Source organism: Pristis pectinata, chromosome 8, assembly GCF_009764475.1.
Source record: "Pristis pectinata isolate sPriPec2 chromosome 8, sPriPec2.1.pri, whole genome shotgun sequence".
In the NCBI taxonomy this organism is placed as follows: Eukaryota; Metazoa; Chordata; class Chondrichthyes; order Rhinopristiformes; family Pristidae; genus Pristis; species Pristis pectinata.
In genome coordinates, this window is record NC_067412.1 from 49,955,891 (window position 1) to 49,982,253 (window position 26,363).

General features: G+C 40.7%; 1 protein-coding gene across 1 annotated transcript in view; it reads left to right on the plus strand.

Annotated features, from left to right (window-relative positions):
* Positions 1-26,363, plus strand: part of LOC127573021 (U2 snRNP-associated SURP motif-containing protein-like) — a 59,077-nt gene that overhangs the window by 18,676 nt on the left and 14,038 nt on the right. The window contains exons 9-21 of the mRNA XM_052020763.1: positions 267-475; positions 2,498-2,541; positions 4,700-4,804; positions 4,893-4,959; positions 5,059-5,228; positions 12,039-12,201; positions 12,513-12,592; positions 12,681-12,768; positions 18,987-19,115; positions 20,974-21,139; positions 22,492-22,587; positions 23,350-23,413; positions 25,024-25,095. Of these exons, the coding sequence (XP_051876723.1) occupies positions 267-475; positions 2,498-2,541; positions 4,700-4,804; positions 4,893-4,959; positions 5,059-5,228; positions 12,039-12,201; positions 12,513-12,592; positions 12,681-12,768; positions 18,987-19,115; positions 20,974-21,139; positions 22,492-22,587; positions 23,350-23,413; positions 25,024-25,095 (1,453 nt within the window). The remainder of the gene's footprint in view (positions 1-266; positions 476-2,497; positions 2,542-4,699; positions 4,805-4,892; positions 4,960-5,058; positions 5,229-12,038; positions 12,202-12,512; positions 12,593-12,680; positions 12,769-18,986; positions 19,116-20,973; positions 21,140-22,491; positions 22,588-23,349; positions 23,414-25,023; positions 25,096-26,363) is intronic.

Here is a 26,363-nt window from a genome sequence, read left to right on the forward strand (position 1 = left end):
GGCAGGCACTAAATTTGTCATTATATTTCCAGCAATTTCTGTCCCAGTGTATTTTGTATATTATAATCTGTTTAACTTTTGTGGAATCTTTAAAGAAATCTTTTGTTGGCTGACAGCAATTTAAGTATATCTTTTTGATGTAATGGTTTGAAATTGCAAGTGTTCGAGCATTTGTGGTGAATTTCTGTTAACAGTTTTAAATGAAAACTTAAAAGGGAAACCAAACTCTGATGTGCTAAAGATCAAGTGTGGTGTCATGTTTGCAGGGAAATTTATAATGGGTTATGAAATGAAGCTGGGTTGGGGGAAGGCAGTGCCCACCCCTCCATACCCTATATACATTCCACCAGCTATGATGGAATTGACTCTTCCTCCTCCTCCATCGGGTTTACCTTTTAATGCACAGCCTAGAGCGAGGCTGAGGAACCCTGATTTGCCACTCCCACCATCAAAATCCAAGGAGGAATTTGAGAAGGTAAAAAGATGTGAATGATTTATGTGCATGCTAGAGAAGCAAAAATTAAATGCGTGTATAAAGATATTACTAGTGTTGTAAGTATTCATTTGTTTGAATGTTGACTTCCATTACCCATTCTTTGTTTTTTTGTAGTTATAAATTGCAGTAAATTTTGAAGTGTCTGCAAGTGGCATTTTACTGCCTGTGAAATGTCAAAGTAAAAATAAATTTGTATTTATTTATTTGGAAGTTTGGAATCTTGCCATCAGCAATTCATTTCAACTCAAATTTAACACTTCTGTTATGGACTGATGGCCTGGCCAAGAATATAAATTCCTTTGAGCAAGCTGGATTTGCAGTATGTTATTCTTTGTCTTGGTGGTACTTTTATGACAGTGTTATTTAGCAGCCTTTGGTTATGAGAATAACGCTTTGCAATTTCCATATTGATCCACTAACGGATGGAAACATTTCTCCATTCTGTTGATCCTTTTGGATATTTTTAACATAAAATAATAAATCAATCAATAATTAGACATTAAAACAATTTGCTTCTGGTTGACATCTGTTACATTAGCATTGCCTGTTGAACATCAAAATTCTTACCTCAAGTTACTCATCAGGCTTGCCAAAAAGTGGCTTTACTTCACCTTAGAGCACATCTGAAATACTTAATTTTTTTTGTATGTTTTTATTTATTACAAGGCTGGCCTCCAGAATCTGTAATAGTTGATCCAACTGATTTTGTGGTAATACAATATTATTATATAGATTTTACAGAACAGAAACAGTTATTTGGGCTTAGCTACAAGCCACCTCCCATATATTTCATCTCATTTCTCCCTCCCCTTGAATATATCTTGCTATTTACCCCAGGTACTTCCTCGTAGAAGTTATTAGTTCGTCTCTTGTATTTTTGGACTCTAGATTTGGACTGCTTCTGAAGTGGAAGCATCCTCTTCAAATTTGACCCATTAAATCCCTTTTAATTTTATGGTCGTCTGAGTCACAATTTAATCATTTTTAAAATAGGGACGTAAACCTTTTTTTCCTGCATTTTCCCTGATGCTTTATATCATTGTAATACAGCGAGGATAACTGGTATTTTCAAGATTTTCAGATGCTAACTAAATGCTTATACCACATTTTAAAAATAAATTTTAAATTTTCGTACTGTTAAATTTGAACTCATCACTTCTTGTGGTCACCGTTCACAGTATACGTAGAACTTAAATATGTTCAAATATGTACGTTTTGCAGTGTTGCAATGTTTGTTCGCAACTATTAAAATAACTGTTTAACGTGTTGAAGACAGAATGTTTTCTCAACACCAGAGTTTTTGATAGATGCTAATCTTGGCATATTGTTCCACCATTAATTCGGTTACAAGTTCAACCAAACACATCAGATACAGAATACCCAGAACCAATTCTTTGCAACTTATTTGATCATGATCTTGTACTATTGTTGCACAATAGATTTTTTTTTAAATGTTAGTTTTTTATTTTATTTTCTAGAGTGCAGACATGCTATTGACACTTTGTTCAAATAAACACTGCAATATTGCTGGTTATTATTAATCATAACCTTTTATGGTTTTTATCAGATTTAACATTCTGATTCCCACTACTTGAAGGTTATTTTAGTTTGTACTTTACTCCTCTGCATACATCCATGTAGTGATGTTTTAGAATATTTTTATACTGAGGCCCAGCAACTGATGATTGAACCCAGCAATACTCAGTTGAGTAAATATGTGCTGCAGAACAAGCAAGGGAAGAGCAAGCTTTTATCAGAATCCAGATGTATAGATTTTATGTTAGGCCAAATGCCCTGGTGAGTAAGCTGTTTTGGAATACTTGGTGCTGTACGTCTGCTTTGTAATTTTTTTTTGTTTTGTATTAAACGTCAGCTAAATATAGCATTAAAATATCAACTGTTATTTTTATTTTGTTCTTGATGCTGTATGTCCTGCAGTGTTTCACCAGCCGATACTCACATTCTTTATATTTTTACTATTTGATGTGACTTCATGTGCAGACTCTGTCCGAAGCCGTAGTCAAAGTGGTTATCCCAACAGAAAGGTACACTTTCAGTTCATTCTTACTACTACTGCTACTACGACTAAGCAGCCTATTTGCAACAAGACATTTAGTAAACAAAGGACTTTTTTTCTACACGTGCTTACGTGCCTTAAAAGATGAACCCCATTTCTGCGAGCAACCATAGAAATGTTCCTTTAATTCGTGATCTGAAAGTGGAATTATCAGTAATAGTCATAGGGATGGCTTAACATAAAATGACTCCTTAGAGTTAATTATTACATCTGTATTTACATAGTTTCATTAATTATAGCTAGAAGAACTTGAAGGTTTTTTTAAACTAATTTTAGCAAAGGTTTTAGAAACTAAAATGTTGTTGAAGAGGAGACTTATGCTTTGATGTTGCTAAGTAATTAACTTGGTTGAGTTTGTGCTGTGTTGTCTTGCTCAGAGGAATGGGGACTCTTGGTACGTAATAGCTTAAAAAAAAACTTGGGGGAAATAGATTTCTGGATAGAGTGTGCCTTAGTCACAGCACAATGAATGGACCAGAGGAACAGGGGATTGAAGTGGTGGCCTGCTGGTGCCTCAGGACGCTGAAATGAGTGGAGCCTGGTGCTGGTTTTCACTGTTACGTACGAATATCCAAGGCTTCGTGGGATAACAAGGATGCACAAGCACGGTTTGAGCCTGTTAGCTTCTCACTGTTGGGTAGCTTTTACTGTTAGTAATCAACTCGGCCACATGAATTTATGGACACATACTTTCAGGTAATACTTGCACTATAAATTACACCTATTCTTGTGTAGCAGCTACATTCGATTTATGAAAACAACTTATAACATTCATCTGTTATTTTCAGATATTGTTATATTTTGTTGTAAAGTATTCTAAAAAGCTTGTGGATATTAGAACAATTCTGTTTTAAAGCTGCAATATATGATGGTAAAACACCAAGAACATCCAGCAAAATATTTTTGTCGTGAGTATATTAGCAGAATTAAAATGCAATTAAATATCGTTAATTTTAGAACATCCATCAATTGCCTGTATGTTTCTTGAAGATCATTATGCCTATAATAGCAGGTAACCATTGTTGAGTAACTTGGTGTTTATTAAAGTTGGAACATCTAGCAGTTCATAAACAATTGACTAAATTAAGGCTTCCATTGTGTCTATGTATCAATACTTTCAAATGCTGCCATTCACGTTGCAAATACACCTGGCAAACAAAGCTAATCGTCTTAGTGCCAAACAAAATACTCCTGTATATTGTGGCTTTAAAAGGTTACATAAAGCTCTGAACGGTGTTAATATTTGACGTTGCTCCTGAATTTTCTACACAATGATTTCTGAGTTTTTTGGATCTTGATATAAATAAAGTAGAATCAAGTAAAAGATTAAGAAAATCTGTCAAACAAAACTCAATAATGTATACATATACTAGGAAAACAATTAGTTTAAGCTTATCAGAAGGGGTGGTCGAATAGTTTAGTGAGTTGCTCTTTCATCATAAGGGACAAGGATTTACATCCAGACCAATCTATTTTGCCTTTTGTGTAAGGTGGTGAAGTTTGGACAGTCGTAATATGTTTCTCAGTGGGTATGGAACTAAACTGGTAAACTGGAATTTCACTTGAGAGATCACAGAATGACGTGGGAAATAGAAAAGTGTCTCAGTAGTATAGTAGAGGTTGCTGTTCTATCCTGGCTGAGTTCCATCATTGGAGCAGGACAGAGAAGAGAGATTTTTACTTTAACCTTCCTATACTTGCCCAGTGCTTATGTTGAGTGCCCAAAATGGAAAGGTGTTCCAATCCCCAGAAATAGCATCTTTTACATGGATGTATACATAATCAGTGCAAAATTATTTTTAAACTTCTAAATGCAATTGCAAGAATATTGCCTGTAGTAGCTGATAGTAGTAAGTAATGCAGTAAAAATATAGTTGGTTGTAGTTGTCGAAGTTTCTGTTGGACTGTTGATCTGACATATATTTTGGAATATAGCACCAATTGTTTTAAGATTGTGGATTACACTGAGACAGGGGACAGCATCAACTTCGAAGCTTGTCTTTATTTCTGTTGATTGAAATACCAAAAGGATTCCACTTTTAAAAGTACCTCATCATTTGCTGGTTTATAGGATATATTTAACTGACTATTTTTGAACAATGTTTAATTTTCTTTTATTCTATTAGGAATCTTTTGTGCCTAATTCATCGAATGATCGAATTTGTAGTTCGTGAAGGTCCAGTCTTTGAAGCTTTAATTATGAATAGAGAAATTAATAACCCCCAGTTTAGGTAAAAATGAATAACATATTAAATTTTAAGTTACTTTTTCTATTAATGTGATGAAATTTAATGACTCTATTTCCAACAATTTCACCAGGTTCCTTTTTGAGAACAAGGACCCAGCACATGTTTATTACAGGTGGAAGCTGTTTTCTATTCTTCAGGTAAGAAAAAGTATTTCAATTAATTTACGTCAATATTTTGCAGGCGATAAACTTAGATAGTTTGTGAGTCCAAGGTGCTTATGCTGTTTTGGTGTTTAGGGTGATTCCCCTACAAAATGGCGGACGGAAGATTTCCGGATATTTAAGTGTGGTTCAGTGTGGCATCCTCCACCTATGAATCCTTATTTGCAAGGTATGCCAGAGGACGGAGAAGTAGATGTGCCTGTTGAACCAGAGGAACCAGTGAAGAAAGGTCAACTGAAGGATGAGTAAGTTGATAACTGGATTTCCAATTGACTGCTTGAAGTAATCTGAATGTAACTGACTGTAGGAAGCTGATTAACTGATGCAAGTTTCTTACCAAATATTGCAATCAAATAAAATAGAGTAAAAGATCAGAAACCTTAAGTGTGAGTTACACACATCAGTATTTTTGATTAGTGCACAATCCTGGTTAGTTCAAAATGCATTTTGCCTGAAGCAGTCTCTACCTATAACACTGTTCGTGAACCAGGGTTGGATTGGTGAGTGCTGCAGCTACATATATCATCATTTAAACAGGGTGAGAGTGCAGCTTCAAAATTTCCTTCCTTCGCCTTTTTGAAATAATAGCACTTCAAGGAGACATTAGCACTATTCCAATCATGTTTTTATTTATGAACATAAGAGATTTGTTGGTTGTGGGATTTGTCTACTGTAGGCATGCTGTATGCCTGAAGTAGTCCCACTCTTTATTTAAAATAATAATGACATAATTTGTGATTTAATATTTTTTGAAAAATAATATGGAAAATTTTTACCTTTTTAGTCTTGTATGTTGTAGTGCAATTAAGTTCTATAGTGGCTTACAGCCCACAGCACTGATGGAAATTTGATTTTAGACTACCAGATCTGTTTGAGTCTAATCTATTCCATTTAGTACAGTGGTAGTGTCATGGAACATGATGACTGTGTCCTCAGACTGAAGAATGGGATATTTGTCTCTGCTGGACTTCGTGATGCTCAGTCCCATTGATGCCAGATTGGCGAGGATGAATCAAGTTACTTGATTTCCCTCAATTACACTGAAGGAGTACAGCTTACAAAAGGAGTGTTTAATTGCTGCCAGTATCTTTAGGATTTCCATGTTGCACTAAATGTGGAAATTCCAAATTTACTATCAATTTCACAAAGACACTGCAAAATTCTTAGTGTGCACTGATTTCAACGTTGACAGATCTGACATTAAAAATTTCAACATTTTTTTTCATATAAAGGAGAAAGCATTGTTGAAAGTATTCAGTCTCTCATAGTTTCAAAGTAAATGCTTAACTTTATTTGGTGTAACATCAGCAATTTTGTTAGAGGACATCTGTAGTGCCACTGGAATTCAGCATTCTATTATTTTACCATTTCTTATTACCACTGGTTCTGCTGAATCTGTGGGAACTTGTTGTTTCCTTGTCCCCTTAGTTAAGGTGCTTTGTAGGTGGCAATGTATGGCCAGCCTGTATTGGAAATTCAAGGAATTCTTAACTTGCTAACATTTCTTTTGCATATGGATGACATTGATGCTGGCAGCATTTGCTGCATATGTGTAATTGTGTATGGAGTGATAGGATTGAACCACAGTATCTTTAGATCAGGTGGTGAGTGGTAGGTTCTTTCCCTGAAGGAAATATTGAACATATTGGTAAGTTACAATGTTTATGTTAGCCCATAATATATAGGGTGCATACAAAGAAAAAATGAAAGCAAAGGTGCCTGAAAATAGAGTGGCATAGGTTTAAGGTAAGCGACAGGAGATCTATAGGGGATCTGACCAGTAGACAAAGCCGCTATCCCTGGAACCAGTCTGGTGAAGGAAACCATAACTATACACCATTCCAGGTCCAATCTCAAGAGATTAACACAGACTTTTGATAAGGCGTTTTTACTCCTGGTACTGAAATCCCCTTGTAATAAAGGCCAATGTAACATTTACTCTGCTAAATCACCTGTTGCACCTGCATGTTAGCTTGCACTGACTTGTGAACAAGGGTACTTATTATTTTAAAACACTGCTTCTGTGTTTTGTGCAGTAAAGTAGATAGCTTCACTTTTTTTTTAATATCTTGCATATATCTTATTCTTACCCACTCATTCAGATTATGTGTGTCCCATTGAAGCCTCTTTACAACTTCCTCCCTACTCACAGTCCAACATAGTTTTGTTTCACCAACAAATGTGGAAATAAGATGTATGGAACTCTTGGACAAATCATTGATAGAGGTCGTGAATACTGAGGCCCATGCACTGATCACTCCATTAGTCATAGCCTGCCAACCTGAGAACAATCTGTGTATTTCCACTCTGCTTCTATCTGATGATCAGTTCTCAATCCAAGTCAGTATATTATCCCACCCCCCCCCCCCCCCCCCCCCCCCCCCCACCATTCCACATGCACCATCCTTATTGACTAATCCCCTGAGTGGGATCTTTCGGAAATCAAAACACACCACATCCACTGGTTCCCGGTTATTTGTCCTGATAGTGGAATCCTCAAAGAACTCCAGTAAATTAGACAAACAACAACTGGACTTAGCAATGATGACCACAAAAATAGCTGATTGTTAGCAAAAGCAGTTGCATTCACCAAAAGGAGTGTAGCAGTTCAAGGAGGAGGTTCAGCACCATTTTCTCAAGGGACAATTAGGGATCGGCAATAAATGCTGGCCTTGCCACTAATCGCACAGATCCCAGAATATTTTTAAAAAAGTATTTTTTTTTATTTGTTCATAGAATGTAGATGTTGCTACAAGGCCAACATTTATTGTCAGAGTGGCTTGTTAGGCTATTCCGAGGATAATAAAGCATTAACCAGATGTTCTGGAGTCAAGTGTAGGCTAACTAGGTAAGAATGGCAAATTTCTTTACCTGCATGATATAAAATTCTTTGGCTGCCATGAAGGGATTTGAATTGATACCTCTGGATCATTAGTGCAGGCCTCTGTATATTAGAGCTATAACTTAACCACAATGCTCCTAGCTCTATACTAGTGGTGATGATTACCAGCACAGGTATAGGGGTAGAAGCATAATATCTGGGCGAAACAAGTGAACATTGGTGCCAACAATGTGTTTCTTCAATCAATTAGGTTTAAAGATTGAAAAATAATAGGAAGTACTGAAATATGAAATTATAGATGGGGTACATTTAATATTAAATAAGGGACTGCAGGAGAAATTGGAAAGAGAAAGAAAGATGGGCTTTTACAGGGAGGTTAATAGTGCAATGGCATTTCACAAGTTGGTCATGTGTGCAAACCACCTGGGAACTTTGCAATTCATAGTGTACCTTGTTCACGACACAAGTTACTGGCCAGTTTCCATATTAATGGTGTGAATTATTTAGACATTTTTTTTCAGCAAAATTTTAAATGTATACCATAGAACCATACAGCACAAAACAGGCCCTTCAGCCCACCATGTTGTGCTGTCCATCAAACCACCCTCACACTATCTAACCCTTTCCTCCCACATATCCCTCTATCTCACATTCCTCCATATGCCTATCCAACAAACTTGAACCTGTCCAATGTATCTGCCTCCACCACCACCCCAGGCAGTGCATTCCATGCACCAACCACTCTCTGGGTGAAAAACCTCCCCCTGACATCTCCCCTGAACCTCCCACCCATAACCTGAAAGCCATGCCCTCTCGTCTTGAGCATTGGTGCCCTGGGAAGGAGGCGCTGGCTGTCTACTCTATTCCTCTCAATATTTTATATACCTCTATCATGTCTCCTCTCATCCTAAAGCCCTAGCACCTTAAGCCTTTCCTCATATTCCATACGCTCTAATCCAGGCAGCATCCTGGTAAATCTCTTCTGGACCCTCTCCAACGCCTCCACATCCTTCCTATAATGCAGCGACCAGTACTGAACACAGTACTCTAAGTGTGGCCTAACTAGAGTTTTGTAAAGCTGCATCATCACTTTGCGGCTCTTAAACTCAATCCCACGACTTATGAAAGCTAACATCCCATTGGCCTTCTTAACTGCTCTATCCACCTGTGAGGCAACTTTCAGTGAACTGTGAATATGAACCCCCAGATCCCTCTGCTCCTCTACACTGCCAAATACCTTGGCATTTACCCTGTACTCTGCCCTGGAGTTTATCCTTCCAAAGTGTACCATCTCACACTTCTCTGGATTGAACTCCATCTGCCACTTGTCAGCCCAGCTCTGCATCCTATCAATATCCCTCTGTAAGCTCCGACAGCCCTCCACACTATCCACAACACCGCCAATCTTAGTGTCGTCCGCAAACTTACTAACCCAGCCTTCCACCCCCTCATCTAAGTCATCTATAAATATCACAAAAAGTAGAGGTCCCAGAACGGATCCCTCGGGACACCACTAGTCACTGCCCTCCAATCTGAGGGCACTCCTTCCACCACAACCCTCTGCTTTCTACAGGCAAGCTAATTCCTAATCCACCCAGCCAAGCTTCCCTGGATCCCTTGGCCTCTGACCTTCTGAAGAAGCCTACCATAAGGAACCTTATCAAACGCCTTACTAAAATCCATATAGACCACATCCACCGCACTACCCTCATCAATCTTCCTCGTCACCTCCTCAAAGAACTCTATCAGGCTTGTGAGGCAAGATCTCCCTTCACAAAGCCATGCTGGCTGTCCTTAATCAGTCCATGATTCTCCCGGTATTCATAGATCCTATCCCTTAGAATCCTTTCTAACAGCTTACCCACCACAGACGTAAGGCTTACCGGTCTGTAATTCCCTGGACTATTCCTACTACCTTTTTTGAACAAGGGGACAACATTCGCCACCCTCCAATCCTCCGGCACCATCCCCGTGGACAACGAGGACTCAAAGATCCTTACCAGCGGTTCAACAATCTCCTCCCTCGCCTCTCGAAGCAGCCTGGGGAAAATCACGTCAGGCTCCAGAGATTTATCTGTCTTGATATTATTTAACAACTTCAACACATCCTCTCTCTTGATATCTACAACCTCGAGAACATTACCCTTACCAGCACTCCCTTCCACGTCATCAAGACTCCTCTCCTTGGTGAATACCGACAAGAAGTATTCATTGAGAACTTCTCCCACTTCCGCCGCCTCCAAGCACATTCTCCCACCTTTGTCTTTAATCGGACCTACCTTTACCCTAGCCATCCTTCTACCCTTCACGTACGTGAAAAAGGCCTTGGGATTTTCCTTAACTCTACTAGCCAATGCCTTTTCATGTCCCCTTCTAGCTCTCCTCAGCCCTTCCTCGCTACTCTATATTCCTCACGGGCCCTGTCTGAACTTTGCTGCTTATACCTTATGTATGCTACCTTCTTCTCCCTAACTAGTTGTTCCACCTCTCTTGTCACCCACGGTTCCTTCACCCTGCTATTCCTTCTCTGCCTCACCAGGACATATTTATCCCTAACATCCTGCATAAGATCCCTGAACATCGACCACATCTCCATGGTACATTTCCCTTCAAAAAGGACATCCCATTTTACACCCCCAAGTTCTTTCCTTATAGCCTCATAGTTCGCCCTTCCCCAATTAAATATCTTCTTGTCCTCTCTGCACCTGTCCCTGTCCATGACAATTTCAAAGGTTATGGAGCAATGGTCACTGTCCCCCAAATGCTCACCCACCAATAGATCCTTCACCTGTCCCAGTTCATTTCCTAAAACTAGATCTAGCATGGCATTCCCTCTAGTCGGCCTGTCGACATACTGCGTCAGGAATCCCTCCTGGACACATTTAACAAATTCCGTCCCATCTAAACCTTTGGCACTAAGCAGGTTCCAGTCTATATTTGGGAAGTTGAAGTCTCCCATTATAACAACCCTGTTATTTTTGCTTCTCTCCAAACACTGCCTGCCAATCTGCTCCTCTATATCTCTACTGCTACCGGGGGGCCTATAGAATACTCCTAGTAGAGTAACTGCTCCTTTCTTGTTCATTACTTCCACCCATACGGACTCTAGAGATGATCCTTCTACAACATCCATCCTTTCCACAGCCGTAACAGTGTCCCTGACCAGTATCGCCGCCCCTCCTCCTCTTCTCCCCCCTTCCCTATCCCTCTTAAAACATCGAAAACCAGGAATATTCAATATCCACTCCTGCCCTGACATCAGCCACGTCTCAGTAATAGCCACAATATCATAGTCCCCCATACTTATCCAAGCCCTCAGTTCATCTCCCTTATTCCTGACACTTCTTACATTTAAGTAAACACACTTCAATCCATCTACCTTACTACTTTTATAGCCTGTATTCTGCTTCTCCTTCCCCAAAGCCTCTCTACCTGTTTGATCTAACTTTTCCCCATCCGCTTCTTCCTCTGACCTACTCCTCCGGTTCCCTTCCCCCTCATAAACTAGTTTAAACCCTCCTGAACCACCCTAGCAAACCTAGCCGCGAGGATATTGGCCCCCTTCTGGTTCGGGTGTAACCCGTCCTCTCTGTACAGGTCCCACCTTCCCGAGAAGAGATCCCAATGATCCAGAAATCTAAAACCCTCCCTCCTGCACCAACTTCTTAGCCATGCATTTATCTGCCACCACCTCCTGTTCCTGCCTTCACTATCACGTGGCACCGGCAGCAATCCCGAGATTGCTACCCTTGAGGTCCTGTTCCTCAGTCTTCTGCCTAGCTCCCTGAACTCGCTCTTCAGGACCTCATCCACCTTCCTACACATATCGTTGGTGCCAACATGGACCACAACTTCTACATAAAGACAATATAATCAGTTACAACTTGAATATTACTATGAGATTTTCAGTCATTTCTGAGATTATTGAGGTTAAGTCTAATTTATCAGTCAAGGTTGTTGTCTAAATTAAACTTAATTTGCTGAATTATGGAATATCTTGCCAATTAGTATTTTTAGATCATTGTTCCAATTTAAGGTCTTTTAAGCCTAAAACTGCTTTCTGTTAACATAATAACATGTTTGTTTTAGGTTCCATGATAGTAAACTTTGGATTTATTTCATGTTATGATAATTGTATTGAAAGTTGAAATTAAGATTTAAACACGTTTAGGTATAGTTGAAATGTGTAGCTAACGCACTATAAAACTTGCAGGCAAAGAGATAAATTGGAGAATATCTTGAGAGGTTTGGCACCTCATCGCAATGATGTAGGCGATGCTATGGTCTTCTGCTTGAATAATGCAGAGGCTGCAGAGGAAATTGTGGATTGTATTGCAGAATCGCTGTCTATTTTACAAACTCCTCTGCAGAAAAAGGTAAATTTTAGTAAGTTTATTGTATGTATACATCTGTTAAAGTATGTAAGAATTCGGTAATTGTTTAGAGCAGATGGCACTTCAACAATTGTATAACATAAAATATTAACTTTAATTGGTTAAAGTGGTCCAGTTAAAATTGTCTTTGGCAAGTCTGATATTTAAATATTTTTATTCATTTGTTTAGTCACTTAGACAGTGCTTAACACTTGACATTTCTTTTTGCATCTTTTGCTTAGGAATGGCTGATAGTAAGTGATGACTTTAGAGGTAACACAACTAACACTATGATACTTCAATTTCCATTGCAGATAGCAAGATTGTACTTGGTGTCAGACATTCTATATAATTCCTGTGCTAAAGTTGCCAATGCATCTTATTATAGGAAATAGTAAGTTTCATGTTGTTTATTGAAAGTTATATAAATTATTTTTGGAAAACTATTTCTCGTGTAACATTGCTTTTTTTCTCTATTATAGTTTTGAAACCAAGCTGCCTCAGATATTTACTGATTTACACGAAGCCCATAAAGTGATTCAAGCGAGGCTTCAAGCAGAACAGTTCAAGGTATGGTTTTATAGCAATCAAAAGTTTAAAATTGAAGGTAAGTACAGGAAAATCTTTTCAAAGCAATACCAAAGCATGCAGTGAAATTATTGTTTTGGCTAACTTGTCTTGCAGGATGATGGGGGTCGGAGATGGGGAGGCAACTTATTGCAAACAATGAGCATAACAGTTTCCTTTAACCGCAGCTGAAGCAGTGTGATCCCTTGCTGTGCAGGTGTCAGTTTTTTTTCTGCCAGGTTCCAATGTAGTCTAGTATTTAAAGTATCTGAAAGCAGAAGTTGTGCCAAAGTACATTGTCTTTGTGAGCAGTTAGTTACTGGGCTCAGGGTGCTAAAAATAAAAACAAAATGCTGGAATTACCAATGCTGATGAAGGGCATTAATTTGAAAGATTAATGTTGTTTCTATCTCCACAAATGCTGCCTGATCTGAATATTTCCAGCACTTTGCTTTGTTATGTACCAGCAACAATAGAAACACACTGAGTCATGTATAAGTGTTAGAAACTATTTTATTAATAACTACTTATGATAATAAGAAAAGGTTATGTAGCGACTCACCATCCAAGCAAACAAACCGGCTCGGCGGTCGGGTCGCGCGTCATCGGAGCGGCGAGGCCCAAGATGGCGTTGGGCCTTCGTCTTCCCCGAGCAACGAGGAGAACTCATGTGTGGGAAAAGTTTGATGACGTAGCGCATACGTCATTTCCGTTTTTGGTGGGCGGGAACCGTTCCTCTTAAATCAGTTTTTGTTCTGCAGCCCACCGAGTAGTGTCTTGCTTTCACATCGCGGTAGCAGCTGCTACATTGGTGGCCCTGACGGTCCAAATGGATTTTGGACCCGCACAATGGACGACAACGCAGCAGCCAATACAGTGGCACTCAAGCTGCCCACCTTTTGGACGCTTCGGCCCAGCGTCTGGTTTGACCAGGCTGAAGCACAATTCCAACTCCAGCAGATCACCTCCGACTCCACAAAGTACTACCATGTGGTCAACTGTCTGGACCAGGAGACAGCCGCCCAGGTCGGAGACTTCATCCAGTCTCCTCCGGAGGAGGATAAGTACCCGGCTTTCAAAAACCTTCTTATTCGAACCTTCGGCCTCTCCCGTCGCGAGCATGCTGCCCGCCTGCTTCATCTCGACGGCCTGGGGGACAGATCCCCATCGGCCCTAATGAACGAGATGCTGGCCTTGGCTGAGGGACACAAGCCTTGCCTAATGTTCGAACAGGCCTTCCTCGAACAACTCTCCGATCACCTGCTGTTGGCCAACGCCGATTTCAGCAACCCACATGAGGTAGCTGCCCGGGCAGATGTCCTGTGGAAGGCCAAACGCGAGAGCGGGTCATCCGTTGGCCAAATCGCCAGGCCACAAGCCCAACACCTACCTAAACCAGTCCCAGCAACCGAGCGACCACACCCCAGAAACACAGACGACGACACTGGCGACCAGCTGTGTTCCTACCATCAGAGGTGGGGTGCGGAGGCCTGTTGATACCGCCCACCCTGCAAGTTTAAGGGAAACGCCAGGGCCAGCCACCCCTGATGGCTATGACAGCTGGCCGCCAACACAGCCTCCTATTCGTTCGGGACAAGCAGTCCGGGCGTCGTTTCCTTGTCGATACTGGAGCAGAGGTCAGTATTTTGCCCCCAACCGGCCGCGACACTCGTAACAGGCAAAAAGGTCCTGTACTCAGTGCCGCAAACAGCACAATGATACGGACTTACGGTATCTGTACAGTTCAATTACAATTCGGCGACAGCTGTTTTACCTGGAACTTTACCCTTGCCACCGTTGCCCGGCCACTCCTGGGAGCTGATTTCCTTCGGGCCCACAGCCTGTTAGTCAACCTGCGAGGGAAGCGGCTAGTGCACTCCAGAACTTTCCAAACCTACCCCCTGGGAGAAGCCAGACTACCAGCCCCACGCCTGGACTCCGTTTCCCTGTCTGGCAATGAGTTCACCAAGCTCCTAGCTGAGTTCCCATCGGTTTTGGCACCACAGTTTACAAATTCGATGTCCAAACACGGGGTGCAGCACCACATCATTACCACAGGGTCACCCCTTCATGCCTGAGCACGACGACTACCTTCAGACAAGCTCCGCCTGGCAAAGGAATCATTTGCAGGTCAGACAGCCCCTGGGCCTCCCCCCTGCACATGGTCCCCAAAGCCACCGGCGGGTGGAGGCCTTGCCGCGACTACCGCAGGTTGAATGACGCCACCACCCCAGACCGCTACCCCATCCCTCACATCCAGGACTTCACGGGGCCCACATCTTCTCCAAGGTGGACCCCGTCCAGGGATACCACCAAATCCCGATCCACCCTGACAACGTCCCCAAAACTGCACTTATCACTCCATTCGGCCTCTTCGAATTCCTTTGAATGCCGTTTGGCCTTAAGAACGCCGCGCAGACTTTCCAGGGGCTGATGGATGCGGTAGGCTGAGACCTGGACTTCGTGTTCATTTACTTAGATGACATACTAATCACCAGCCGTGACCACCAAGAACACCATTCCCACCTCTGCCAACTGTACTCCCGTCTCTGTGATCTTGGCCTCACTATCATCCCGGCCAGGTGCCAATTCGGACTTGACTCTATTGATTTCCTTGGCCACAGAATCACTAGCGAAGAAGCAACACCCTTACCCGCCAAGGTAGACGCTATCCGCCATTTTGCCCATCCCAACACCGTCAAAGGCCTGCAGGAATTCCTGAGGATGGTCAACTTTTACCATCGGTTCATCCCTGCAGCAGCCCGTATCATGCGCCCTTTGTTCTTGCTGATGTCTGGCAAGGGCAAGGACATCGCTTGGAATGATGAGGCTGCGGCTGCTTTCGTTAAGGCCAAGGACGCCCTGGCAGACGCCCTGATGCTGATACACCCTAGGACAGATGTCCCAACCGCTCTCACGGTGGACACATCCAACACCGCGGTTGGTGGACTACTGGAACAACTAATCGAAGGCTGTTGGCAACCCTTGGCATTTTTCAGCAGGCACCTTAGACCACCTGAACTGAAATACAGCGCTTTTGATCGGGAACTTCTAGCACTGTACCTGGCGGTCCGGCATTTCCGGTACTTTTTAGAAGGCAGGCCTTTCACTGCTTTCACTGACTACAAGCCTTTGTCCTTCGCCTTCTCCAAAGTCTCCGATCCATGGTCAGCTTGCCAGCAGCGACATTTGTCCTACATTTCCGAATTCACAACGGATATCCAACATGTCTCTGGAAAGGACAATGTCGTTGCTGATGCACTTTCCAGACTTACCATCCACAGCCTGTCCCTGCGTGTTGACTACACGGCCCTGGCTGATGCACAGCAAGCCGATGACGAGCTGCCCAGCTACAGAACCGCAGTCTCGGGCCTGCAGCTCCAAGATTTCTTAGTCGGTCCAGGTCAGCAGACCCTCCTTTGCGACATCGCAACAGGTCAACACCGCCCTATAGTTCCTGCAGCCTGGCGGAAATGCGTTTTCGACTCGGTACACGGGTTGGCACACCTGTCCATCAGATCAACTGTTCGACTGGTCGCCAACAAGTTCGTCTGGCATGGCCTACGCAAACAGGTCAGTGAGTGGGCCAGGACTTGTCCACACTGCCAAACATCAAAAATCCAACGACACACCAAGGTCCTGCCACAGCAGTTCGAGTCTACCCGTAGAAGGTTCAACCACATCCACGTCAACCTCGTTGGTCCTCTGCCAGTTTCAAGAGGAGCCCAGTACCTCCTTACCATCGTGGACCGGTTCACAAGGTGGCCAGAGACAATCTCTCTATCCGACATCATGACTGATTCCTGCGTCCGGGCGCTGCTCACAACTTGGATCTCACGTTTTGGTGTTCCGGCCCACATCACTTCAGACAGGGGCACCCAGTTTACCTCCAGCCTCTGGTCTGCATTAGCGAACATGCTAGGGACGCAGCTGCACACAACCACGGCCTACCACCCTCAATCAAACGGGTTGGTGGAATGTTTCCACCGCCATCTAAAATCAGCCCTGATGGCCCACCTGAAGGGTCCTAACTGGGTTGACGAACTGCCTTGGGTGCTGCTCGGCATACGCACTGCCCCCAAGGAAGATCTCCACGCTTCGTCAGCTGAACTCGTGTATGGGGCGCCCCTGGTCGTCCCAGGGGATTTCATACCTGCCCTTCGGGGCCAAGAGCAACAACCCACGGCAGTCCTGGAAAGACTGCACGAGAGGCTCGGCAGCTTGGCACCAATTCCCACTTCGCGGCATGGTCAAGCTCCATCCTGTGAGCCCAAGGAACTACGAGACTGTAAGTTCATTTTCGTTCTCAGGGGCACACCCTGGGCACTGTTGCAACGACCATACGAGGGGCCGTTCCAGGTCATCAGGAATAATGAGTCCACCTTTATTTTGGACATTGGGGGCAAGGAAGAGGTCTTCACAACGGACCGCCTCAAACCGGCCCATTTAGATCTACAACAACCTGTCGAGGTCCCAACACGGCGACACAGAGGCCGACCTCCTAAGCAACAGCTAGCATAGCCTGTGGACCTTGGGGACCGTATCGCCGGTTCTGGGGGTGGGCGGGGGGGGGTTTATGTAGCGACTCACCGTCCAAGCAAGTGAACCAGCTTGGCAGTTGGGTCGCGTGTCGTCAGAGCGGCGAGGCCCAAGATGGCGTTGGGACTTCGTCTTCCCCGAGCGATGGGGAGAACCCGTGCACAGGAAAAGTTTGATGATGTAGCGCATACGTCATTTCCGTTTTTGGTGGGCGGGAACCGTTCCTCTTAAAAGGCCCGCGCAAGGCGGGAAAATAAATCAGTTTTTGTTCTGCAGCCCACCAACTAGTGTCTTGCTTTCACATTGCGGTAGCAGCCGCTACAGTTAGATATTAAACATTAACCCCAAAACTAATACTCAAAGTGTGTGTGTGGCAAATTCCCAAACTCCAAGTCCAGTAATAAGTCTCAAAGTTCAGTTCAGCAGGTCATAATGTGAAACGTGAGCAAAGGCTTTTGCAAAACCACCATTGACTGAAGAGAAAATGTAGAGGGAGAATATAGAGAGAAATTACGAAATCCAAATGTTCCACGATGGAACCCATACGACACCTCAATCTCTGATGATCTTCATTTATCTTGTTCCGAAGTATCTGCCACCCCGAAGGCATTCGAGGCGTGGCCGTCCGCACAAGTACCTGTTTCCCTCTACAGGTTAACAACAAAGTGGACTCCACTTAATTGCTCCAAAAATCCATACGTGGATTGTAGTGACAGACACAGTTATTCTTCTTCATCCATCGATACAGAGACCAGCAGTCAGTGTCTCTCTCTCTCTCTCTCTCTCTTTTCCTTCTCACTGACTCACTGAGCAAAAACATCACGTTGTAATCTTGCTGTCATGATGACACCACACACACACACACACACCACTACTCTACTGTACTATGTCTTAAAGGGACATTCACCAAATAGCAACCTGATCCGTAACAGCTCTTAGTTCAGATTTCCAACATCTGTAGTTTTTTGATTTCCCATATGCTCAAATTGATTTGTCTTGAGATCCTTACAAATATCTGCGAGAAGAGAAATTTTTAATCCTTTTTGCCAATTTTCTGCCTCCTGCTCTGATACCGTTAATTCCAGTCGGCATAGAACTCTTATCATTATTGCTTGTCAGTCGGTGACCCACTAGATGAATCTAAGATCTTCTAAGTTTGCACTGGCTGGGAATCAGGCCTGGGACTTATCAGACTGTATGGCTCAGTTACATGCAGATTTTATTAACAGAGCTATTTGATGAGTAAATACAACAACAGGTGGTTTTAATTTTTTGTTTAGGTTCACATCCAGTATTGATTGATGCAGCAGTACTGGACCATCTGGTCAGTCCACACTGCTGTTTAACTTATTTGTATTTCTCATTACATCAGGGATTTCAATTAGTTTCCAGTAAATTTAAGGTGTAGTTACGAAAATATTTTAAATAGTCTCTTTCCATTTATAAGAACAGCTTTTTCTTGCATTTGTATCTGATTTTCCTTTGAGTCAGTTGACTTGTCCAACAATGGTTGTGCACTCTGCTTTGAGCAAAATGTTCTTTTTGCTGGCAGATGATGCATTATAAAGTACTTGTTTCTCCATGGCTGGTCTCCATGTACCAAATCTTGGCATGCCTACTTTGGCAATAGTCAATTAAAAGTATATATGATTTTTAAAATCTTTCATTTTGTTTCTCTTTAGCAAAAGATAATGACATGTTTTAGAGCATGGGAAGACTGGGCTGTTTATCCAGAGCCTTTTCTCATTAGGCTACAGAATATATTCCTTGGACTAATGAAACTGGATGATGACGGATTGGAAAGGCCAATGGTATGTACTGATATTCATTTTTTTTTTAATACTGATGAATGAAGAATTAGTATCTTTACTAGGTTTCTTTCAGGTTATTTGCTGTGCCCTGGAGGTGATAGATATTGTCATTTTGAGCTAGTACTTCAGTGATGCATGTTTATTGCACACTAGCTGAGCCCAACTTTCCCTCTAGTGATACAAGCCAATTGTAAATCCATTGCTGATTCTTAGCTGTGATCAGATATTGATTCTTGAGATGGCTGATTCTATTGTACATGTAACTATGAAATCTGATAGCTTTCTTTCTCTGTTGTTAATGTGCCTTCAATGATGGGAAAAGTTTGCTGATATTCAGTTTAGTTAAATACTGAAAAATCTTTAACTGAGATGTTTGGTTCATAAAATAAAATGTGAAAATGCCATTTGGATCACTGAAGCTTACCCCTTCAATATATTCTTGCTGCTATTGACATATATTTGTATTCTGTGTGTTCTAAAGTTGATGGATGTTGAGTTAATACAAGTTTCCTAATACTTTTCTCAAGTTTAGTTTTCACCAATTTCCACTTGTCTTACTTTAAGTAATAGAACCTTGTGCCTGACATGTTTCTATCAAACCTTGAATTGCTGTATGTTAAATTGATGCCACCCCACACTTCCTTTGCAGTACTTCAATGCTGTAATCATAGCAGTGTCAGAGCAAACCAATCCCAGAACCAAGCAGCCTATCCCTTATCACTTTCACACTGTCTACTTTCCATTACCCCAGTTCCTCCATCCCTCCAAGATGTTAAACCCAGGCCTTTGTTTACTTTTTCAAGTGAATGTACAAGCTTCCATTTTATTGCTTTGAAAGGGATTATTTCTATTATCCTGGCCAATAGTCATCTCTGTTAAAATCTCTAAATCAGATTATCCGGTTGCTATCACTGCTATTTATTGGATCTTGCTATGTTCAAATGGGCACACAACATTTCCAACTTTACAATGGTGACTATACTTAAGAAGTACTTCATTACCTGTGAAGTACTTCTGGACGTTTTCAGAGACGAGAAGCACTGTATAAATGCATTTTCTTTTCTTCTTCCCTCCCTAATTCCCCTATTTCCTTTCTATCAGAATGTATAACAAGTATTAGCGCATCAACTAATTTCATCCCCAGTATTCCTATATCCTTCCACCATGCTCTGCAGCTCCCACTCCACTGCTCTCTTCCAGCATCCTTCCCCAACCCGTCTCAGCACCTTTAGACTTTCTAGCATTACCAAGCAATATGAATCCATTGAGTGTTCGTGCACAAAACTAAGTGGGATTTTACTCTTTACAATCAAAGCACTCCTTTGGATTATTAAAATAAAGTTGAAACATAAAACTGAAACTGAGTAAATAAATGCATGAGCCTTTCATGAAGGTACGGATTTTAGAATGCTCACGGATCAGGTTATGGATTATGGATACATAATTTCAATCCAAAGATAATTTAGTAAAAACAGTCTCATTTATGCAGATTTGTAAATCAGTAATTACCAGCCTTTGTCAATCAACATACTAACAGACCCAGACGATATACAGAAGTACGAAACCAGTGGTGCAAAGCATCGGAAACCATTAGTCCAAAAGTGCTGGTTCATTATAAGCATGCTGGGCTTGCAACATGCCATGTAGTTAATTACTTGAATCCCAAAATGTTAATTTTTTTAACAAAATTTTGCCTATTTTACATTTGACCAAATCAGTGCTTGTCTTCCACAGTCTCCCTTCTAAAATGGCATATGCTGTGTCTTCATACACGGAAAATCCAGAATATTCATCTGTATTATGTTTATCATTGCATCTTCATTTATTCCCTATGTTGCTATAATGTGCTTTTATTAAGGTGCATGACGATGTGGATGGGACACCAATTGACGGTGATCACATTGCTCCATTAGATGATGTTGATGGATTGCCAATTGATGGAATTCCACTAGATGGAGCACTTTTAGATGACATTGATGGGATTCCTTTGAAATCAATTGATGATGACCTTGATGGCATGCCAAGTAAGCACATTGACAATATTGACAGAACTGACATACTGTGGACAGAGTTCTACAGATATGTGAAGATTTTTTTTCGATTAGCTTGCTTTATTATAACTAGTGTTATAACTTGAGTTACAATGATCCATTTCACATTAAATCCGAAGCTCTTTAAGGTAACGTCACATATGCAAATATTGTATCATCTGTGCCCATTGTGCCAATTTAAGTGATTATTTTTTGGAAAATTTTATATTACTAAATCTTCAAGGTTTACTGCATGCAAAGTTATTGTTTGATTGTTAATCATTGACTTGAATTCTTTGTCATTGAACATTTTACCTATCAAGACAATTAATTTTGCAATTAGTTTCATATTTACCTGTATTCAAATGCACAATTTTGATGCACTCATGACACTTTACTGATCTCTGTTATGGAATACTTTCAGAAAGGGACAGTTGGATCATACTGGATCCAGCACACTTACAAATTCTCTGCCGCTGTGCCCACCTGCCTGCCATAACCTGATCCAGTTGTAGAGGGTTATCTTACAAATCAGAATGTGACAGGAATGGTGACTGGGCCTCACGTAGAAAATCCTCACCCTGGCATTTTGACAGCTTTTCTTTTGCCAAAAGCCTTTAAACCAATCTCTGATAACGATTTGAACTTATTTAAATGTTGGTTAAATAATTTTTATGTGAACTGTTGAATAATCTAAGTGTAATGTAAGTCCTAATATCAATTAAAAGTAATAAGATGTGATTAAGTAAAGATTAATAAGAACACCTCTTGCCTGGAATCCACTTTAACCTGGGGTAGGTGAGTGGGGTCACACAAGTTATACCAAACACAATTGGTATAAAGTTAAGGGTCCAGATTCAAAGAGCATTCAGCCCCTGTGCTGAGAACATTTGTGCTCCCTCGGTTCAGTGAAAAAGGGTAGAAGTTGGGAGATGAGCTGGACAGCAAGGTGGAAGCACTCAGCACTTTACAAAACTGCTGGTGAGCGGTGAGCACAAATGACCTAGCGTCTCTCTCAAAAGATGTGCCTTGCATTTGGTTGGTGTTTTTGATCTCTGGACACACAAAAGTGTTCTATAACTTATCAAGAATTTATTAAGTTAACTCCCTGTCGCAGGGAAAGTAGGAGTCAATGTTTGCATCGCAGGGTTTCAAAGCTGAAATGAAGTAATGATCAGGTAACAAATCATTAAGCAAGTGCCAGCAAGGGTACATGGTACAGACAGGAAAGCTGACTTTATTTCACATCATGGCAGCCCTTTTCTGAATTGTACCCAAAGCCAAGGTGCTCTAATCAATTTGATCTTCTGGTGGTAGTTTGAGAAATATTTTATTTTATTTCATAGTGGAAGAAATTATAGATTGTAAAAAGGAAGAACCATTCTTAAAAATTGCTCCTTCGAAATGGGAAACCGTGGATGAATCCGAGTTGGAAGCTCATGGTATGAATTTTTAATTTATCACTCTTTTTATGTCATTATGCACTACCACAGACCAATCTGGATTTTGTTTATCTACTGTTTTTATTAGCCTGACTAGATTCAAGAATTAGAATAAAGCTCTCAGATCATGATGTGAGTAGCTACGTTTTAAATAACTCTAGACATATTGTTGTAAAATTTCTATTTGCAAGTTTTTAAGTGGAATATTTTGACAATTAACTGATTGCTCAAGAACACTTTATATTTAAATATTAGGGAATATTGCAGTTTTTAACCAAGTATGGATTTAAATTAAGACACAAGAGACTGCAGATGCTAGAATCTAGAGAAAAAAACAAACTGCTTGAGGAAATGGGGGTCAAACAGCATCTGTAGAGGGAATCTGTGCAGTCCAGGTGAAGGGTCTCGACCCAAAACATCAACTGTCCATTTCCCTCGACAGATAGATCTAAATTAAATGATTAAAAGTGAGTTAGGTTTTTAGAAACGAATTGATCTTCAGCTTGGAATGCTGAAATTAAATAAGTGCAGTTTATGGTATTGGAATCTTTATTGAGAGATGTGACTTTTTCAGTTAATATTTCTAAGGCTCAGATATATAACTATGAAATAATTGGTACTATATCTGTAGCTGTCATTTGTTCTTATAAAATAAAATCAAAAATGCACAGATTGTAGTAATGCATGGTAATCCTGTTATTCTTAAACTAAACAATTCTGTTTTGCCAATGAAGTGTAAAAATATGAATTTTACTTTTGTAGCAATTACCACATCAAAATGGGATCTTCTTGATCACACAGAATCAGAAGAAAAGGATGAGATTAAGTAAGTTGGTTCTAACTATATTTAGAATGATTAACCGTTACAGATTCTTAACTGCAGAATTTGATATACTCTTTGTCACTTGCTTTTGTAACTTTGCTTTATAAATAGTTTTCCAATTCAGATGCGCACAGTAGCCGATAATTCTGAATTGAATTGACAAAACTAAAATCCAAGTAGTGGTTAGCGTAACGCTATTACAGCGCCAGCGACCCGGGTTCAATTCTGCCGCTGTCTGTAAGGAGTTTGTACTTTCTCTCCGTGTCTGCGTGGGTTTCCTCTGGGTGCTCTAGTTTCCTCCCACATTTCAAAGACGTACAGGTTAGGAGCTGTGGGCGTGCTATGTTGATGCCGAAAGAGTGGCGACACTTGCGGGCTGCCCCCAACACATTCTAAGTAATGCAAAAATACGCATTTCACTGTGTGTTTTGATGTACATGTGACTAATAAATAAATATATCTTATAAATATCTTACATCTTGTATCGAAGTCTGATGCTCAAAAATTTAGGGCCAGAAAGTATTATAAATGATATAGAAGCACATTAACAAATGTTTGTTAATAACCTTCCTTTGACAGAAAAAGGTTAAAGTAGAAAACAGCCATTGGAGTCTGAGTATTCCTCTACCAGTAGTCCTTTGCTGATTTCTACCCTGATTCTGATATCACTTCACATGCTGTTGAAGATGTTCCTGCTTGTTTTAAATAGAAACAAGGATCATAGAACCTTCATTCTTTACTTCGAATTTTGCTGCAACCACCTTTTCAGTACCAAATAATGATGCCCCTTTGCATTATTTATACATTTGCTGCTTTCTTTTGACTTTACTTATTTTTCAAGTTCCATTTAGTGTTTCTGTTAATGCAATTGTGCCAGTTGCTTTGACGGAAACAAGGTATAAATCTGAGTTCTGCAGCATAGTCAAGCTTGATTGGTCTCTTATCAAAAAACTGCATTGAATTCACAACGATATGTCAGCCTGTGTTTAATTGGGCTAATTCTGATGCTGGTGATGAAGACTGAATCTGCTGTAAGACATGATCATGGATATCAGGCCTGTATATGTGTTCTCAGTGTAAACGATTCCATCTCTGTTCATGTACAGATACTGAAGATCGATAACCTTCGAATGTTCAGTAATCAAGTCACAGATTTTACCAAAATAGGGCTTTTTTTTTTGAAAAGTAACTTAGGAGCAGACAGGTTGCATATGTCCATAATGCCAAGATCTCAGAATTATTCCTTAAAATGGATAACTTACTTTCACAGGAGCTTTTGGATTTGGTCTAACAAGAGTTCTGCAAGTATAAAGCAGATGAAGTGTTCAGTTGGCTTGATATTTATAAGCCATCTTGCTTGTTGGTATCAGCCTGTTGAGCTGTTTAGTTGGAGCAAAACAGATGCTCTAGTTTTAGGGGCACAGTATATTATGAGTTATACGTTTGAATATTTAATATTTGAAAATCTAGTTTTTATGGTCACATTTATGGTCTAGTTAGAAGGATGTATTTTCTAGACTTGGTAGATGGAAATGCTATATTTATGTGATGAATCAAAACTGAGAATTGTAAGAATTTGAATTGGAAAGCTAATAAAGGACTTTTGTTGACAGGATTTGGCGGAATAGTCCACATGGCAAAGTGACCAGTTTATTTCACGCGGGCCAGAAAGGAGGTTCCTGCAGGTCAGAAATGAAAACTGTTCTGTTCATCTTGCTTTATTACAACCTTTGGCATTTCCTTCCCATTGCAGACCTGTGATCATTGCACAGAGATCTTGGGAATTTAAAATGTTACTCAGTCCCAATTTGTGTTTCCCCAGAACTTAGCTGACATGTATCTTTGTGATCATTCAAGCAAAATAAAGTAATTCAATGGATTGGTGAGGCCTCTGTTACTTAAAAGCATTGGCATCTCTCTGTTGTCAGTCTGCACTTGAATGTTTGCAATAGGGTTCTAACAAAAGATCCATTACTTTTTATATAAACCACTGTTTTGCAGGAGTAGGAGAGATTGATCTCTTAATTGTTCATCTGGTTATCTGTATTGTTATTTTATGGAGTTCTTTGCAGCAAATGTTAAATCTGAATTCAAACTCTGTCCAAGTGCATAAGGTCATTTATTTATTGAAAGGCACATTTAGAGAATACTTCCCGTTGCTTAGGTGGTAAAAGGAGTTGTCAGTGGGGCCTGCATATCTGGTAACATATTTTCTTCTCAGCCTTGCGTATTCAAATAGTATAAAGTTAATATAATATTAATTTCATTCTTGTTAACTACTGGCCTAATTGCATAGGTTTCAGTTGAATGAATTAGAATATCTCAGTCATTAGAATGCTTTTGCAGTGATATGCTGGCCAAGCAGTCCTTGGACCTTGAGAGCAATTCCATTTCACCTTTTGTATCACATTTTAGGTATCATTGGAAATTATTTCCCATTTCCATATTCTAGTACATAAACTTGCACATTTAATACTTGAATGTGCTAATTTTGCACAACATTTTAGGCTCTTTCAACGAATGGGTTTAAGCAAAAAATGTCTGTATCTAAGAGTAATAAATACATGGTTAGAGCTGCAAACACGAGAACAAAGTGGTCTAAAGAGAATTGAACAAGAGAGAGAATTTCCATTTTTGAGCTAGCTTATATTGTTTTGATGCAATATTATCATCTCATAGTTCTGTCACAATGATTTAATAGTCAGGGCAGTTTGAGAATTATAAAATAGTACTTACATTTATAATCCTCATTGGAACAAGAATTGGCCTAGTTGTATGACTGGACCAATGGTTTGAACTTTCTGAGGTGGTGGCATTGGCAGTATTGTTTTCAAATAAGTGGCTTGTTAAATGTATTCATTGTTATTCTTGGGCAAGAAGCTTTGTTTAAGTCAAGATTTCACTTCATATATTTCTGCATCTTGGGCTAATCACAAAAGCTTCAGGAAATCTG